General features: G+C 49.8%; 5 protein-coding genes across 5 annotated transcripts; 3 read left to right on the top strand and 2 right to left on the bottom strand.

Annotated features, from left to right (window-relative positions):
• Nucleotides 1–24: 24 nt before the first annotated feature.
• FTJAE_5490 (major facilitator superfamily transporter) lies at nucleotides 25–1,885 on the top strand (the record flags this gene model as incomplete). Its single annotated transcript, XM_037352003.1, has 5 exons — nucleotides 25–354; nucleotides 443–844; nucleotides 964–1,081; nucleotides 1,188–1,442; nucleotides 1,542–1,885. 5 exons carry the CDS (start codon nucleotides 25–27, stop codon nucleotides 1,883–1,885), a joined length of 1,449 nt encoding a protein of 482 aa, XP_037207427.1.
• Nucleotides 1,886–2,803: 918 nt separating this feature from the next.
• On the top strand, nucleotides 2,804–4,225 carry FTJAE_5489 (C6 transcription factor; the record flags this gene model as incomplete). The annotated part of the gene is made up of 1 exon (XM_037352001.1): nucleotides 2,804–4,225. One exon carries the CDS (start codon nucleotides 2,804–2,806, stop codon nucleotides 4,223–4,225), a length of 1,422 nt encoding a protein of 473 aa, XP_037207426.1.
• Nucleotides 4,226–4,306: 81 nt separating this feature from the next.
• Nucleotides 4,307–7,410, bottom strand: FTJAE_5488 (dimethylaniline monooxygenase; the record flags this gene model as incomplete). Its single annotated transcript, XM_037352000.1, has 6 exons — nucleotides 4,307–5,100; nucleotides 5,200–5,378; nucleotides 5,641–6,285; nucleotides 6,346–7,172; nucleotides 7,235–7,308; nucleotides 7,371–7,410. The coding sequence occupies 6 exons, from the start codon at nucleotides 7,408–7,410 to the stop codon at nucleotides 4,307–4,309; spliced, it is 2,559 nt and encodes an 852-aa protein (XP_037207425.1).
• Nucleotides 7,411–8,076: 666 nt separating this feature from the next.
• On the bottom strand, nucleotides 8,077–10,410 carry FTJAE_5487 (C2H2 zinc finger; the record flags this gene model as incomplete). Its single annotated transcript, XM_037351999.1, has 3 exons — nucleotides 8,077–9,118; nucleotides 9,177–9,289; nucleotides 9,349–10,410. The coding sequence occupies 3 exons, from the start codon at nucleotides 10,408–10,410 to the stop codon at nucleotides 8,077–8,079; spliced, it is 2,217 nt and encodes a 738-aa protein (XP_037207424.1).
• Nucleotides 10,411–13,256: 2,846 nt separating this feature from the next.
• On the top strand, nucleotides 13,257–17,289 carry FTJAE_5486 (cutinase transcription factor 1 beta; the record flags this gene model as incomplete). The annotated part of the gene is made up of 9 exons (XM_037351998.1): nucleotides 13,257–13,364; nucleotides 13,414–14,165; nucleotides 14,592–14,826; nucleotides 14,890–15,172; nucleotides 15,226–15,563; nucleotides 15,627–15,707; nucleotides 15,758–16,428; nucleotides 16,479–16,682; nucleotides 16,749–17,289. The coding sequence occupies 9 exons, from the start codon at nucleotides 13,257–13,259 to the stop codon at nucleotides 17,287–17,289; spliced, it is 3,213 nt and encodes a 1,070-aa protein (XP_037207423.1).
• Nucleotides 17,290–17,379: the final 90 nt, after the last annotated feature.

Below are 17,379 nucleotides of genomic sequence, written 5' to 3'. Positions count from 1 at the left end.
TGAATGATCTGACTGACAGCTGCAATGAGCGAACAGTTCAACATGGGTAAGGAGGAGGAAGCGCAGTCGGGCGACGTGGTCGACTTTGAGGGAGACTCCGACACCCACAACCCGCAGAACTGGCCCATGGGGAAAAAGGTGTATACGACAGCCCTGTGGGCCCTGACTACATGCTGGATCACCTTTGCCTCCGCCATTTACTCGGCTGGCACAGCAGAGATTAGTGAGGAGTTCCATGTGTCGTACGAGGTGGCCAACGCGGGCACCAGTCTACTCATTTTCGGGTTTGCTCTGGGACCCATGCTCTGGGCGCCTCTGTGTGAAGTTTATGGCCGGAAATGGCCTGCTCTCGCTGTAAGTGCCCCATCACCACTGTTACAGTACCTCCAAATCTAAGCTACAGTCACTACCGTTATGGACCGACCTTGCTGACCCTCGCTAGCCCTATTTCATTAGCGCAGCCTTCGCCTTCGGCACTGCGACCGCCAAGGATATCCAGACAATCCTAATAACAAGGTTCTTCGCCGGCGTGTTCGGCAGCTCCCCCATCTCCATCACAGGCGGTTCCATCGTCGACATCTGGACCCCACGCCAGCGGGGTACCCCCATGGTCTGCTACGGCATCACCATCGCTGCGGCGCCGACCCTGGGGCCTATCATCGGCGGCGCCTTTATCGCGAGCGGCTGCGGCTGGCGCTGGACCGAGTATTTGACGGGCATCGTCATGATGGTCCAGTTCGTCCTAGACGCCTTGTGGCTAGACGAGAGCCACGCTGACGTGCTTCTCACTCGCAAGGCAGGCCGCCTCCGTCGGTCTACGGGGAATTTCAGTCTCCACGCTAAGGTACGTGAGATCTTCTTATCCCGGGTCCCGCACCGTAATCTTTCCTGCTTATGGTGCGCTGTGCGTGCGGCCCTTCCGTGGCTGATATCTTGGCTGAAACAAAACACAAAAAACTACAGTGGGAGGAGACTAGCCCAACGTTCAAGAGTCTACTGAGTACATACCTTGTCCGACCGTTTCAGATGCTTCTGGATCCAATCTGCCTCTTGCTTACGATCTATACCTCTTTCGTCTATGGTAAGCGCTACAAATATCCCTGGCCAAAAATGTCAACGTTACCTTGCTTGCTGTATTATGACCTTCCCAAACACTGCTGACTCATGGGGACTTTTTGTCTTTGTAGCAATCCTTTACGCGAGCTTGGAGAGTTTCGCCTTAGAATACGGCCGGTTCCGGGGATGGGGACCCGTAGTGAGCCAGCTTCCCTTCCTGTCGCTGTTGATTGGCTGTCTCTTTGCCGCGGCGGCCAACATCTTCAACAACATCTATTACGGAAAGAAGCTCGTCGCCAACAACTTCAAGCCTGTTCCTGAAGCGAGACTTCCACCAATGATGGTGGGCGGCTTCGCCTTTTCTGCAGGTCTTTTCCTTTTTGGCTGTAAGTGTCAATATCTAGCGGAACCGCCCCGAACCTACATGAGAAAAATTGTGGAGATGACTTGCATAGACGACTGACCCGTTATTCTCTTCTGTTTAGGGACCTCGGTCGAGCACGTCTCTAGCCCATGGCCGTCCATCATTGGCGTCTTCCTCACAGGGGTTGGCTTCACCACCATCTTCCAATCCTCCCTCCAGTATCTCGTCGACACTTTCACCCGCTACAGTGCTAGCGCTATTGCGGCTAATACTTTTGTCCGATCCATGGCTGCAGGTGCCTTTCCTCTCTTTGTCTGGCCCATGTATGAAAAGATCGGCATCGATTGGGGGAGCACTATCTTTGCCTGCATTAGCGTGCTTCTGCTGCCAGCTCCCTTCCTCTTTTTCAAATGGGGTTATCGGATCAGGGCCCGTGGCGAATTCAGCAAGCTCTCGACCTATTAAGGCTGCTCAGGTTAGACAAGATACCCTGTTCGTGGTTGCTTTGATCCGACATGCATATTCCAATCGCGGAACCGAGGACATGGTGAGCTGATCTTGGGCGTTGTCTATTTCGTCATTTATGAGACACCGACATGCATGAAATGGTCATGGATACGGGTTTAACAGGTGTCATCAGTATCCAACGCCACTCATTACCTGCAACATCCCTTCGTTCAGTACCCTTTTTAGAGATAAACAACATCACCAGATTGAGTTAGAATAGATCCCTAGTAAATCTACTTAACAGATACGCTACCCATCGGCAAACCTTCTCACAACGTGATGCTACCGTACCATGACGCTGACTCGCTGCTAAACACGTGCCCCCGGGACGATAACATACCGTATTACGTGTTCTGATCCTGAATACGATATACCCTGTTTATCGTACTCTCTCTTAACCGCACTGACCAACCTGCCATGTCAAGCCTAGCCGAAACCTTAAGCGTACAGATTGGTTGCATCCAGTATACGCAGAAAGCTGAGGCTGCATATACGCGGCGTATCAGAAATGCAATCCAACGGCAGGAAGAAATAAATAAAACCACTCAGCAAACTGCGGCATGGATGCTGACTAGTGGCGCAGTGGTAAGAGACGCAAGGCGACGGCAACTCGGCAGTGACCCCCCCAGCTCTGTCTGTTAACGCTGGCTGGCCTGGGCGGGAGGTAATCTTGATTATAAGACTCGCAAGCCTTAAGTTGGTTGGGGCCAATGTCCCGATTCATCTGATCTGCTGCCTCGGTACAGTATCGAGTCAGCCCAAACTGCACTGGCTCCCCAATCCCAAAGACTTGGCATTATCACTAAAGGACACACACACCCTCCTCTCTACTGCCCAGTCACTAGGTCAACCCTGTATCCTCATCCCAAAAACACCATGCCTCCGTATAACTTCCCCTCCGTGCGAGCTTCATGTGATCGCTGTCGATTCCACAAGCTCAAGTGCATCGTCAATGCAGAAGACAAATCCGTCCAGCAAAAGTGCGCCCGCTGTATCAGGGCAAAAGTTGAGTGCGTGTATAGCCAACGGGCCCGCCCAAAGCGCCAAAAGAACCTCGAGTCAGAGGGCAGTTCTGGCGAGGGAGAAATGGGGCCTCTGACTCCACCGACTGGCTCTGGCGAAGAAGTCAGCTTTGACAACTTTGACTCGTCTTATACAGGCTCACCAGATATCTGGGCCATGCTGAATACGCCGGATTTTGGAGTCCGACTGGATGAGTCGAGTTTGACGTTTGGCAGCTTCGCACAGACTCCGTCAGGCGTAGCATCTGCGAGCGCGGGTGGGCTGCATGTTGGTTCCATGCTCGACGTAGTACCGAACCAGATTCTTGGTTACGGACTTGTCACGGAGCCCACTACACCCAAATTTGAAAACACTGCGTTGGATTCATCGGCGAGGATATCACCCTTCATGCATGATTGCACGCAGTCCCAGACCAACGGGACCATTGACATTGATGGGGCTTCGCCAATCACTCGACTGTCAAATCTCATGGCTGATATTTACCGCACGTTGGCTATTCTCACAGGCAGTTCACCTGCCAACAAATACCCCAGCTTCAACTTTTGCGAATACCCTATTGGCACCGTCTTGCATCTTGCTCGGACTCTAGTAGAGATCATCCCGCAAGTCACAGGCTCATTTCACGCCGCCTCAGCATTTCCCCAAGACATGACTGGAGTATCAAGACGCGACTCGATATCCTCAGTCTCCCCATTCAACAGCTACAGCTACTACGCAGACCTCCAATCCATCACACCCCCATCATCCACAGCATCTCACAGTCTCAAAGACTCCATGGACGCACCCACCAAAATGCTCGCAATGAGCTGCTACTCATCCCTTCGCCGCCTATACTGTCTAGTCCTGACTCATTTCGAGACCTACCTGCGCATGACACTCCCCGCCTTCACCAACGAACTCCTGTCGCATAACGCAGCGGGGGTCAAGACGCTGCAGCTCGGTGAGCTGCCTCTTACGGACGAGGTGTGCAGCAGGATTGGCACGGCGGTCAAGTTGATGCTGGATGCTCTCCGATCCGCGGAGGACATGCTCGGCCTTTTTGATTATGCGAGCACTACGCGAAGATGCCGGAAAGCGGATCCATGCGGGTGTCCGTTCTCAGCAGGGTCGGCGGAGAGGGGTCAGGATGTAACGCCGTTGGCGTATGAGGAGCTCTCAGAAGTATTTAAGGACAGTGCTATGATGGGGTATGAGGGCGCACATATAGATAATTTGGCGAGTAAGGTTGAGTCTGTCAAGACAATGTTGAAGGATAGAATAGACCTCCGCATCTAAGTTCTTTAGACTTCACATAGAGATCATTTAATGTTATTTCACTTGATATTACTGAATTGACCTGGCTGTCTGTCACACTGGCTACTTGCCACCACCATTATAAGCAACATGTTGAGGACCATCAAAAGCTTCTCCAACAAAGGTGGTGTAAGCAGCGCCGATGATGCGTTTAGTAACGGCAACAGAGCCCCGAAGTCCCTCCTTTGCCATGAAATACGCCGCAAGGCCGGCAACATGCGGCGCAGCCATGTTTGTGCCTGACCTGTACACACTGCCAGAGTCGCTTAGATGCCCCGCGCTGAGGATGTCACTACCTGGCGCAAAGATATCAACCACCTTGCCGTAATTCGACCACAAAGTACGATAATTAGAAGAATCGATAGCGCCGACAGTAATAGCTGACGGGGCAGAAGCAGGCGAGTAGTTGGCAGCATCTTCCGCCTCGTTGCCGGCTGCCACCACGATAGTGATGCCGAGATCAGTGGCTGCCTTGACAGCATCGTTCCCAATCTTGGTATAGGGTCCGCCAAGGGATGCATTAATGATGCTCTTCTTGGTGATGCCCTTGGACTTGGCGTGATTGACAGCCCACTGCAGGCCTTGAAGGACATTGGACATGGTGTTCATACCGTTCTTGTCAATCACCTTGACAGCATACATGCTGCAGCCTTTAGCTACGCCGTAGGTCTTGCCGCCCACAATGCCAGCAACATGTGTCCCGTTGCCAAACTCGTCTCTATCGGGAGAGCCACTAACGAAGTTGGCTCCCCACACGGCTCGACCACCAAACTTCTTGTGCGTACTTCGGATGCCGGAGTCGAGGATATAAACAGTTGCACCAGTGCCGACTGTCATGTCATCTGTAGCGCTGTAAACTAAACCGGATTTCTGGTACTGTTGAGTGGCGGATAATCAAGGTTTGAATTCCAGCTTGGGTGCTGGCTTGACAAAGCCAAGACCATGGGCTATCAGACGTAGATCATTGCGTCTAGCTACTGACTCAGTAGTCTCAAGCTTGTTCTCAGCCTTGAATCCAGGCCAGGAGCCACCGACGACATTCCTACGTGAACCTTGATTGGAGATACAAGCCCGTTTCACTGTAGACCACTCATTACAGTATGCAGAGACAATGCGGGTAATGCAGCAGTAGAAGCTGTAACATTTATTATGTGCACGAGCAATCTCAGCTTCAAGTACTACAAAATGTCACGTTTGAAGCTATACATCCTTCGCAGTCAACCCTAAACGCCTTCGTCTAAATGAGCTTCTTTCCTTCGCAGCACCGCCTTTTCTCCGCCCACTCTCTATTGATCCCCTTATAGTCCTGGATCGTATATCCCGAGAATACTTCCTGTGTCGCACTCTGCTTCCTGCGACTGCAAACACCAAGATCTCGAAGCAACATGTCTGCATACGGGACAGTATCGTACACAAACTCAGGATACCACGCTGAGAATCCACAGGGGTAGCGCAATCTGCCGTAGCAACTGGAAAGTGCTGTCTCCTTATAGACTCTGTCCTTGTTGATTTGGATCTTGTTGTTGAGATAGGCGTATGCCCAGAGAGCTTGCGTCTCTGCTATGATGATGTTGGCGGTGCTATGGACCATCTTAATAAAGACAATGGAATTATCGGATCGTGATGTTAGACCTGGTGGTGCCATGCCACGGTACAGGCGGTACGGAGAGACCTTTTGTTTGTAGGGTATGACATTCTTGGGTGGACGAGTCAGGTATGGAAATTTCTGTAGGATTTCATGTTCGGCATCTTTGTCAAGATGGGTCCAGAAATCTTGCTCCTCACTGCTCATGTTCTCAGTTGGAATGCCGAGACTCGCTTCGATTCCATCAGGCTTGTACTGGATGTTCGGTGAGAGCTTCCATCCGGTGATGGCTATCAGAGCGTCCGTTTGGGAAGTCGTATCGTCGGCAAAATTGATCGTTCCGTTCTTGGAGAGATGCGAGATATCTTTCTTGATGATTTGGACCTGGCCCGAGGTCACGTAGTCGTGAATGTTGCCTGGATAGTTGAGGACGCCGACTCGAGCAGACCAAAACAAACTGTTCGTCGAGGTCAGCGTGTCAAAGACAAAACCGTAAGGAGAAGGGGCAGATGCTTACCTCTCGTAGGGTTCTAGTTGGGAAATTGACTCATTCTTCCTGTATCCGTTGAAGTTGACGGTGTCCATCCGAATCTTCTCCCAAAGACGATGCACCATTGTCCGACCAAGCCATGTCCCGTGCAAGAAGCGACGAACCCACGAGTATCCATCATATTCGCCCCAAACGCAGGGACTAAACCATGTGAAGAACCTCATAGTGGCAACATGCTCCAACTGTAGCGTGAAAGGACCCATCTTGACCCAGGGCGGTGACATCCAGACACCACCACCACCAGACTCGCGAATGACCCAGGTCACCTTCTTACCACGAGAAGCCATGAGTTGTACCGCATCATATCCCGTCTTTGAGGCCCCAACAATTGTGACGGACATGACGTTGGGATCTGATGCTACCTCGTGTGCCTCAACCTTGAGTTGGCCGTGGTTGAGGACTGGCTTGCCAAAAGCTTCACGACCTGGATATGACACAGGGTTTGGGGTGGATGCAAGACCAGTGCACATAATGAGTTTCTCGCAGCGATATGACACTGGGACGGGCTTTTCGGCAGCGGTATTGTCCTCGCCAACGAGCTCCCAGCCGCCTTTGTCTAGCTTTTCGATCATGTGGATGTTGACATTGAAGCGAATACGACGAAAGACGTCGAATTTAACTGCAAAATCGGTCATGTACCTGTAGAGAACAAGACCTGGGATATGCTCGCCGTCCTTGACGCCATAGCTATCATCGAGGGGGAAATCAGTGAACTCGTAGGTGCCTCGTAGGTTATTGGTCTTGAGGCCATCGTAGCAGTTTTCTTCAGCCCAGACTCCACCCAGACCTGATCGCTGCAGATGTACTTTTAGCCATCTTTCATCAATCATTTCATCACGCATGTGAGTAATCTTACCTTCTCAAGAAGCAAGATATCGGCTTCAGGGTCTAATTCCAAGTAGGTCTTTGCTGCAGCCAGTCCACCGACGCCTATTTACAGTTAGATGCACAACTCTGTATGCAATTGGACTCGTGTTCCGGGGCATACTCACCAGTGCCGACGATTATGATAGAAGCTCTGTGTGACTTCATTCTGATGTTGTTATCCCAAATGCCCTCGCTTTAAGCTTCTTGTCGGTTCTGCTCGATCATGTCGACATCAACTAAGGCACAAATGATTGTATTGATAGAAGGCGACTTAAATATTAAATTCTTGATCCTTGACTGAACCACTTTGTCCCTGGACAGCAGCAGCAAACTTACCCCGCGATGGACCCTTACCCCAGATAATGGAACGTGGGGATCGAGATAGGGTGGAGCTTTTTCGGTTATCGTGCCTGAGTATCGTGTACCCATTATTGTTGATTGTAACCTGCATTATCCATCTTCGTATCTATCACCGAATACGCTCTGATGTTTTAGGTTAGACGTGAAATGGTGGGAGAGCTCAAGTGGGGTAATTCCCACGCGAAACAGTTTGCAGTGGTACATGGTTCTAAAGTGGTACACGGTAAAGTGGTACATGATAAGTAGGTAGATATCGGTAGTGTGTAGATAAGCTCCGAGAGGCCAGACAGCGGTACACTCTGGTTGTGTGTTGCTCCTATCAAGATAGTGATGCGCCGAAGATCGATGTTCGTTATTAACTTCACATTCCATGTGTAAATTAGGCAATACCACTGCCGGGGTACCGCATCCACGTATAACTAGTAGAACCGAAAACTGAGAAGGGAAAGAAAACACATATGTTATTTAGTATTATTCCATCTCCACGATACCCTCAAGGACCTTCATTGCTTCAAAGGCAGCAGTCCATCGAACCGTCTTGAGGTACTTTGCCACTTCAATAGCTAAACCATGCGGGCAACATCTATGCAAGTCCCTGCCAATAGTTACCGGAGTACAAGATGCCATATTAGAAATGGTCTGGTGCATAAGAGCCTTTGACTGTGCCTGTAAAATATCCTCTCCGCCAGCGCTATGATGACAGCCTCGACGGCTATCATTCTGCCCTTGGGAGAAGTGCACAAAGGCCCAAGTCGTCAACACGCCGATGTAGAGACACCACGGGTAATGGAACATGCCGTTAGCCTTCCAATTCCGCAGGTTCAACAGACCCTCGCGAATCATCTGTGCAGCATGCCACGCAGCATGACCAGCCGATTCAGGAGATAGCCGCACCCACTCGATCACCGCCTTGGTACTTTCTTCACGCTCCGCGCTCGTTACAACATGTCCAAAGATCGCCTCCGCGCCTGCTGCAATCTGGAGGTGACGGATATCTGCATTGACGACAATATGTGCGGTGTGATAGAGCGCAAGAAAGGCAACGTTTTCCTGGCGGAACTCGTGTAGCGACAAGTCTTCATCGATAGTCTGTCTTGTGCCCATAGCGCAAGCATCATATTTCGTCTTCCACAGCTCCAGTGCAGTTGTCATCCGGCAGCGCCAATTGTTGTCGTCCCCTTGCGCGGCATTTCCAAGATAGATGGACTGGTTGTGAAAATGAACCATGTCGTTGCACATTGACATCAAGCCATGTAGGATAAAGCTCAGAGACAGGCTGTCTAACGTCTCGCACCAAATGTTGCCACCGTCCTCGATAAAGTTCTTTACCATGGTGTTGATCATCGGAGGATCAGTCTTGGAAATGATGGCGTTCCATGCCTCTTCATCCTTGGCCTCCCAAAGCTCCTTGGAGCAAGGGAGATTTACTTGAATAGACTGGGTAGACATGCTTGGCATGAACGAGTAGTAGCTGACATTTTGAGTATCCCACATAAAGATAAACAATATCAAGCTACAGTGACTGTTATTAGCAGCGCGTTGAAGAATTCCAAGTGATCGAGGAGTCTTACCGTTTGTACTGCTCGATGTACGCAAATGCTTTCCAGTCCTTCTCGCGATCTGTCCTCAAGTCAGGAACCATTATCCTGGCCCGCACATGATAACGGGAAAGTCGTCTGATGGCCTGTTCCCCATGTCAGTAACCAGGAAATAGGAGGTATCTCAGTATTGGGAGAGACTTACGTTGAACAGAAACGTATGCATTATTATGGACTTCTCGCGCTGATATGCTCCGGCTCGATACATTCCATAACATTCTAGAACCATGAAGGCCTGAAGGATGGAGAGGTCAGGAACCTTGATACCACTGAGCCCGCTCAAGATGTACGGCGTCATGGCGTCGTATAGGCACACTGAGAGTTGGTGGTCTTCTTTGTCTTTATACGTAGCCCCAAGGACAATCAGAGATAATAGGAACAATGGTTCCGCGTCGAGAACCTCCAGTGTCGGTGTATGGATCATTGGGTAACAAGAGTTGAAGTTGGCAAAGAACAAGTCCAGGTACTCATGCATTAGGGCGAGGGACAGGTCTGCTGTACTCTCATCGATCGACGTTCCATTCGGATATACTGGCCTGATATCGTTAATGAGCCCAAGAATCTCAGCTCTCTTTGTTTCCGTCAGATGGAGGTTATTAAGCCCCAAGCGGCCAAGAGAGCATAGACTGTCGACTTCTGCGGAATTACTACCTGTCTCAATCGCTTCCCCATTGTAAACTGCTGTTGATGGAAATCTAGGAAGTTCTTCATCGTCATCTGAAGACTGGCAATCTCTCGGCGTTCTCGTTGTTGACGGATTGAGTACTGGTTGGTGTTGGCTTGGGTGGGACGATTGGCCATCTGGGTCAAGGTCAAGAGATTCTGGGGGCAAGACAGGCAAGTTGTCTTGGTCTGGCACCAGACTTAGATACTGGAGGGTTTCTGGAGAGTGAGGATCGCCCGTGACATTGAAATGCATAAAGTCAAAGGTAGAGTCGTGATACATGTCTCCAAGCTCCAGAAAGTCGAAGCCGTCTGTACTCAAAGTTCCTTCATGAGGTTCAGTAGAGGTGCCTCCTCCGATCGAGGTAGATCGCTCTGTCGTTTGCTGGAAACTACCGATCGTGGATTGGTCGGTCCCTGGAATACCTACGTGTTCAGGAATAGCTGAAGAGATCATATCAGCACCCGACTGACCGGATGTCACTGTGCCCGGCTGGTCTTCTGATGACGCCAATGGTTGGGCTCTCAATGAGCTATGAGCCATGATAAGTCGACCGCGGCGATGTCGTTTAGTCCTGAGTATACCAAGCCCCAACCCGCCAGCTAGCCGATCCTTACTTGCATGGCGAGCCTTGTGTCGCTCTGAGAGATTGGTTAGCAGATGTTCATCCTTTGTGAAACAGAGCCATAGACACACCAAGGAGGTCGCGTCGTTTGAAGGATGCAGCACATCTGGGGCATTCAAACTCAACGGCGGAATGGTTCAGAGCGTGCCGCGCTAGATGGGATGGCCGGCTGAATGACTTTCCGCACCCTGGCTTGGGGCATTGATGTCGTTTTGCTACATGCCTCCGTGTCCGCACCTCTTCATTCCGGGGTTCCCTGGTTCTGAAGTGACCTTCTTCCATCTCTCCACTACGAACTTCTGTCTGCAGGGCAATTGACTCGCGATATGGGAAGGATGATGTGTCGGATCAACGTAGAAGCGGCGAAAGGTGCGTTACCCGCCTAGTCTAGCCACTAACCGGTTAGCCGATGTCGGGCACCTGGATGAGCCAACCAGGTCTATTACTACGCCCTGATTGTGTAATACGCTTTTACAAGAAGTCCTTGAATTTAAATTCTTATAAAGGCATCCTAGTAAAAGCCGATAGAGGCCAACTTTCGCTGGAGATCGGTCTTATTAAATAAGACTTATTAAACTGTTTCTACTAAGAAGGGAAAGTATTATGAATCGGTATAGGCCCTATTCCTCTATTACCTAATAACAGAAGGCTTCTGTTTTTAGGCCATTAGTCTAGCGGTCTGACCTTCACAGAAAGTTTATCTTCTTCTATGCCCCATGCTTCCCGACCGCTTCAAGGTCACTAAGCGCAAAAGGTACAACGAAACCTCAACAGACTAGTTTGCAACGGTCATAGTTGACCTTTGGTGTACTTATTATGGAAGAGTGCCGATTATCCGTGCTGTGAGGGTGTTATAGCTATCAGAACCTTTTAAATGTGCATGATGAGATGCACAATCGTACCTTTCTCATTGACAGCAAGGCCGCCATGTGTAGACTGTGCTGCAGTCGGTTCCTCGGCATACACAGAACCGCATGCCATTATCTCGATCAAAAGAGGCGCTTCAAGAAGCCATTAGCCGATGGGTACGAAGTCAACGTACAGTATCATGTCGGTGATTTACCTGGGGTGGAAATGATATCAAAAGTCGGAAGATGCACGATGGGCATGTGCGGTGCCATATACTCGAAGAAGCCTCGAACAAATCGACTGACGGCGAATTTGGATGGAAATCGGCAACTTGAAAACCGGTCCGAGCATCGAGCCCCAAAAGCCTGTTCTCTCAAGAAATCGAGTCCCTGAAACTCTCGTATACCGCGCTGGTGATGTCGGAGTCCTGCGACAGGCTTGTTCCCAGGGTACTCATCTGTCTTGGCTCCTGATCGCTAGCAGTGGCTTCCAAATCGCTCGGTTCTTGTATCGAGGCGGCACAGCGCGGTAACAAGATAATGCCACTTCGGCTATCGTCGTTACTCCGCGCCCGCATCTTATCAGGATGAAAGTTCCTCGTATGGCGAGTGATGACATCTTTGCAGGACGAAGATAACTTGCAGTACAAGCAGGAGAATGGCTTGTCTGCCCGATCTGCAGGGCATTGTTTAATAATTCAGGTCACTCTGCTGCGAAAAGGTGAGACTCACGGCTTTTCTGGTGGCGTTTTAGATGCGCCTGGCGATTGAACTTTGATTTGCATTGCGTACAGTTGAAGACCCGCGAAGCAGCAACGGGGCTGGCATCACCTCGAGGCTCCGCATCTGGCGATTCTGCCAACACCATGTTGGGTCATGTAGTATTCATCAAGCGTTGACGGTACGCTGAAGTCATCACAAGATGCAGCACAGAAGTAGGGCGTTCCGTGATGAATCGACCATATAATAACAAGCCGCAATTATAAATATTACAATAGCAAGATAATGTGACTGGCGATGCGAGATTGCCATAAGAATGCGCGTTAGCTGGTGTCGAGGTCGAGTTACTGTCCAGCAGTAGAGAGAGTGCTAAGGTTAGGGGAAAGCAATGACCCAGTGGATTGGCCTGGTGGGCTGTCTTTTGTATATTACTCCTCTGGAATCCCCCGCATCGGGGGCAATCGAGGCTAAGGAACCCTGCATTAGGATGGCTGGTCAGCGAGATGCGGGAAGGGCATTTTCGGGACCTGTATCTGTATCTACTACGTAGGTAATCATGCCAGTAAGGCCCCTATTAGTTTTGGGGCGAATCCCATTTGCTCTTTGTGATTAGCAAGGCTTGATGGGTTCCGGAAGGTGTGCAGTGAGGGGGGCATCCACTCTGTGACGAGGGGGCAGATTAAAGTTTCTAAGTTTAGGCAGTAAGTTCCGCTGACTAATCTCACTTTCGGATATGGCATACCTTGGCCTTGATATCTGTAGCATGACGACATATATAGAATTAGATGAAATCTATAGTTAGGCACTATTTCAGTATTTCACTAAGTTTTATATATAATTGCAACAGACCTGAGACCTGTTACAGTGTTATTTACACCACGCTCTTTCCTTTGCCATATTAGCATAGGGCCTCGGGTCTGCCGAGGAGATAAAAGTAGTGAGTATTAGTATATAATTAGTATCGTATCTTCAGTAACTAGCAGCCGAGGTCTCTCGGTAAATGACAGAGGTGGATATATTTTACAGCTATTTATACTTACATAGAACTATAATATTAGGCCAATGGTCTCGGAAAATACTATATAAGGTCAACACGCTACGGAGTCCTATGGCAGTCATCACCCAACAATCTTCAACATTCATAAACCGAATCTACATCCGATAAACCTGCCAAACTAACCTCATTAACCTCCAAGATGGCCGCTATTCGAGACGTTGATATCACCACCTATGATGGCTTGAACTTGAAAGGAACCTTGTACAGCGTTGGCCCCAAGAAGCCTTGCATTATCATGACCCATGGGGTGAGTTGGCCAATGATGGTTCGATATAAATGCTAACTCCGACTTACAGTTCTCTGGTCACCGTGATCATTTCCTACCCGAAATCGCTGCTAAATTCAACGACGCTGGCTATGGAGCACTGGTTTACGACAACCGATGCTGGGGCGATAGTGAGGGTCTTCCTCGCTGTGAAGCCGATCCCGTGAAGCAGACACGAGACTATCTCGACGCTTTCAATTTCGCGGCAGCACTTCCAGAGGTCGACCCCACCAAGATCGTCTACTGGGGATCTAGCTTGTCCGGAGGCAACGCCCTTTGCGCCGCTGCGATGAACAAGAGCTTGGCAGGCATTATTTCACAAGTCCCCTTTGTATCCGGCGGTTCCATGGCTCGCATCACCGGAGCACCAAAGTCTCTTCTGGTCTCTGCTCGCACTCCCAACTCAGAGATCAAGATCCCGATCTATCCCAGCTCTATCGAGGAGGTCCAAGACAATACCACCAAGGCTATTCTCAAAGATGCTGGAGCCGTCGGATTTGCAGAGGAGATGGCCCGACGAGGATTCAACTTCGACAGGACGGCGACTCTTCAGAGTTTGACCAACACGATCATGCACGAGCCTACAGGCGTTATTCATCACATCTCGCCAACACCGCTTCTGATGGTTGTGGCTGATGATGATGTGTGCACTTATACGCATTTGCAGCTGGAGGCTTTTGAGAAGGCACTGCAGCCCAAGACTCTCAAGATTATCAAGGGAACTGGTCATTTTGATCTGTACTATGGCAAGAGGTTTCAGGAAGTCGTTGACGCGCAGCTCGAGTTTTTGAAGAGCATCTTTTAGTAGTAGAAAGACTAGCGTAGGCGATATGTAGTGTGCGAGACCGGGTAGATATATAAATAGAATAGAGTACTTTTGTTTTGTTTTGTTTTACTATATTGCGCTCAAGAGACCACCACATGCATGGATGCCTTAGTGGGCCGGATGAGCTTAAAAATCACTATAGAGGACCCGGCAGAGAAAATCGGTATCTGAGCAGAAAAGGACGTGGTTTATTGGTCAGTTATAGAGTTCCGGATCGTGGGGACCCCGTATTTCCCGGAGATTGCGGAACATCTCTTCCATCCGAGTGCGAGCGTAGTCACACTAACCTGATTTCGAGTGGCCTTCCCCGCAATCATACCGTAGCTTCATCAGTCCCTTTCAGCATCCTTCTCAAATTCTCAGCTCAGCTCAACACTCCCCAGATTCATTATCTCTACGAACTGGTCCTCAGTCTTTGGTTCGAGCCTCATCGCCAACAATGTCTCCAGCCTCAAAACCAGTGACACGGTCCAAAGCGAATCACAAGCGTTCGTTGCAGGCGTGTCTGATCTGTCGGTCAAGAAAAGTGCGGTGCGACGTGTCAGTACACGGCCAACCGTGTACGAATTGCTCTTTGGACGACAAGGAGTGTCAATTAGCGCGAGCGCCAGTTACTTGGTAAGTCCTAAAATTCTTCACCCTTCTGTTCATATCGGTTGACGCGTCTTTTGTAGGACCCAGAAGCCTTCCGAAAGGCGTGCATTGCGAAATGCAATCAAGACATCCGACACCCGAAGCAGTGACCTTGCCTCAGATCTGACTGAACAAATCAGTCTGGATAGCCGGTTACCGATACCGCAGCTCGGCAGCTCAGGTTTCTCGTTACAGGCAGCGGGCGCTGGTGAACCATGGCAGAATTGGGCCATGGACTCTCTGGACTTTGGCACCATGCCCGAGTCTGCCGCTTACGATGGCTGGAGTTCCTCTGTGCCCGCTGAGAAGCAGCCTCGTTTGGATCCCATGGGTGAGTAGTTCCATGGCTTGGCACGTCTTACCTAATCGCTAATAGCCATAAAGGGAACATTTTTCAGCAGAGCACAGGGTCACCGAGTGACGCAGGTAGCACAAAAGATGGTGTCGTTCTTTACTCCTACTTCCAGTTTCTGACGGTCGGGAATCTTCATGCCATTCCCTATCAGGATGTCACTTATCTCGAAGCTCAAGGGTGCCTCCATGTCCCTAACCCTCTGATTATGGATGTCTTTATGAAGGCGTACTTTACATACGCCCATGTCTTTATCCCTCTCATCGACGAGGGAGAGTTTTGGGAAATGTTCTCTCCAGCCGCAAGCAGCTTGCCAACGCCCACGATCTCTCTTCTCGTCCTTCGGGCTATGCTATTCGCTACCAGTGCTGTATGTTGCTTCCAGGCTTCCTCAACATCTCCGGTGGAATTACCTGCTAATGATCACGTATAGTATGTTCCTCTTCCTGTCCTGCGGCAACTTGGATATCATGACATATGCTCCGCAAGGGCTGATTTATATCGAAAAGCCAAGGTGAGTCCAGTCTCCGTATGATGGCCGAAGAAAAGGCTAATAGTGTAAAGCTTCTGTTTGATATGGAGGCCGAGACCGCCCATATGCCACTTGCCCAAGCCGCATTAATGCTCATGAACTGGGTTCCTGAATCGCCCACCACAACTTCGCCTGTACCTTACAGAACATGGCTAAGCCTAGCGATCCATCATGCCAAGCTCATCAACGCCCACCGCCATGCAGGAATATGTGACGTTGGAACAACGGCAAACGAACCACGGTCAAAAACACTTCGAAGGCTTTGGTGGTGCTGCATTATCTGCGACAGATTATCATCTCTGGCTTGCCGCTTCCGTCTTCAGATCACACCCGATATGCTTGACATGGAGAACTGCGTACCCTTAGGCTTCGCCGATTTACAGAGCGAGATCCATCGGTCAAGCGTTTTCTCGCCCGCGACCAAGCGCCAACTTATAGCTCTGTTCTCCAAGAACCTAAGCCTGTTAATGTTGCTGACAGAAATTGTCCCTGTTGCTTACCCTTTCGAGACACGACTCGAGTCAAGTCCAGACTTCTCGGCACAGGAAGAGGAGAATATCGGAAAGTCTTGTGATCTTCTCGAGAAGTGGTATGATACAGCCAAGGCTGAATTTCCTCCCTTCCATAAACCAATCGCAGCCGAGGAAAGTGATGCAGCCAATTCCATCGCTGTACATACAAATCTTATGTATATCTATTACCAGTACGTTCTGAAACCATGTTCCCTATGAAATAGACTCTGACACCATCCAGCACGTCTTGCATTGCTCTTTGTAACCGGAGAGTCTTTACGCAGATTTCTGGAACAGGGAGCCCCGACTTTCATCTTGAGGAGTTTCAAGACGGCAACAGGGGCAATGACATTCGTGGAGATATTGAAGATTCTGTTCTCGGTCTGTCAAAATGCATAGGCTCATTATCAGGGTCCCATTTGACGAAGTATCTTCCTATCACAGTGTAAGTAAACCCAAATTTCTCTTCCCATTGCCTATAAGTGTGTATGCTAATCGGATTGCTACAAAGTTCGGGATGTCTTGCGATCCCTCTTGCACTGTACCATATGAACACAAGTTTATCCTCTGAAAATGACGTAGTGCCGAGTCATCTCGAAGGGTGGCCCCTTTTGAGCCTTGATCCGATGCAGAAACACCTTCAAGTCATGACAGACGCATCGGACATTTTCTCAGCTCAATACTATGGTTCCCAGTGGGTCAAGCAAGCAGCAGAGCATGTCGCAAAGCTGGCCCTGTCATTCAATAAGCTCTCATTGCAATCGGGTCAGGAAGCCATGAAAGACTGGGTCGATATTCTTGTCAGGCACCCAGAGGTATATCTGGGACTCGCTTGGACAGTGGATATGTGCATTAATCGGAGGAAGCTACCTGAGAGTCAAGACTTCCCTTTGTGTCTCCGCAACGACGTAGAGAAGCTGAATGCAGCTCCTCAGAAAACAGAGCATGAGATGCTAGACTCTGACTCTTCAGATGGACAGAAGGACCTCCAGCTGACGCAATCACTAGATTATCTCTTAGGTATGCAGGAACCCATGATTGGCGTCTTGTAGGACATCACGATGCAATCTTTAAAAAAGAATAGATCATCAGTTATTAAACCTTGTGTATTTCTCAGCAAGAGGAATTTATTCGCCTGTCCA

This window comes from Fusarium tjaetaba (assembly GCF_013396195.1).
Source record: "Fusarium tjaetaba strain NRRL 66243 chromosome Unknown NRRL66243_c0000106, whole genome shotgun sequence".
NCBI classification, from domain to species: Eukaryota; Fungi; Ascomycota; class Sordariomycetes; order Hypocreales; family Nectriaceae; genus Fusarium; species Fusarium tjaetaba.
Note: the sequence above shows the minus strand (reverse complement) of the source record. Positions and strands in the feature narration are given on the sequence as shown.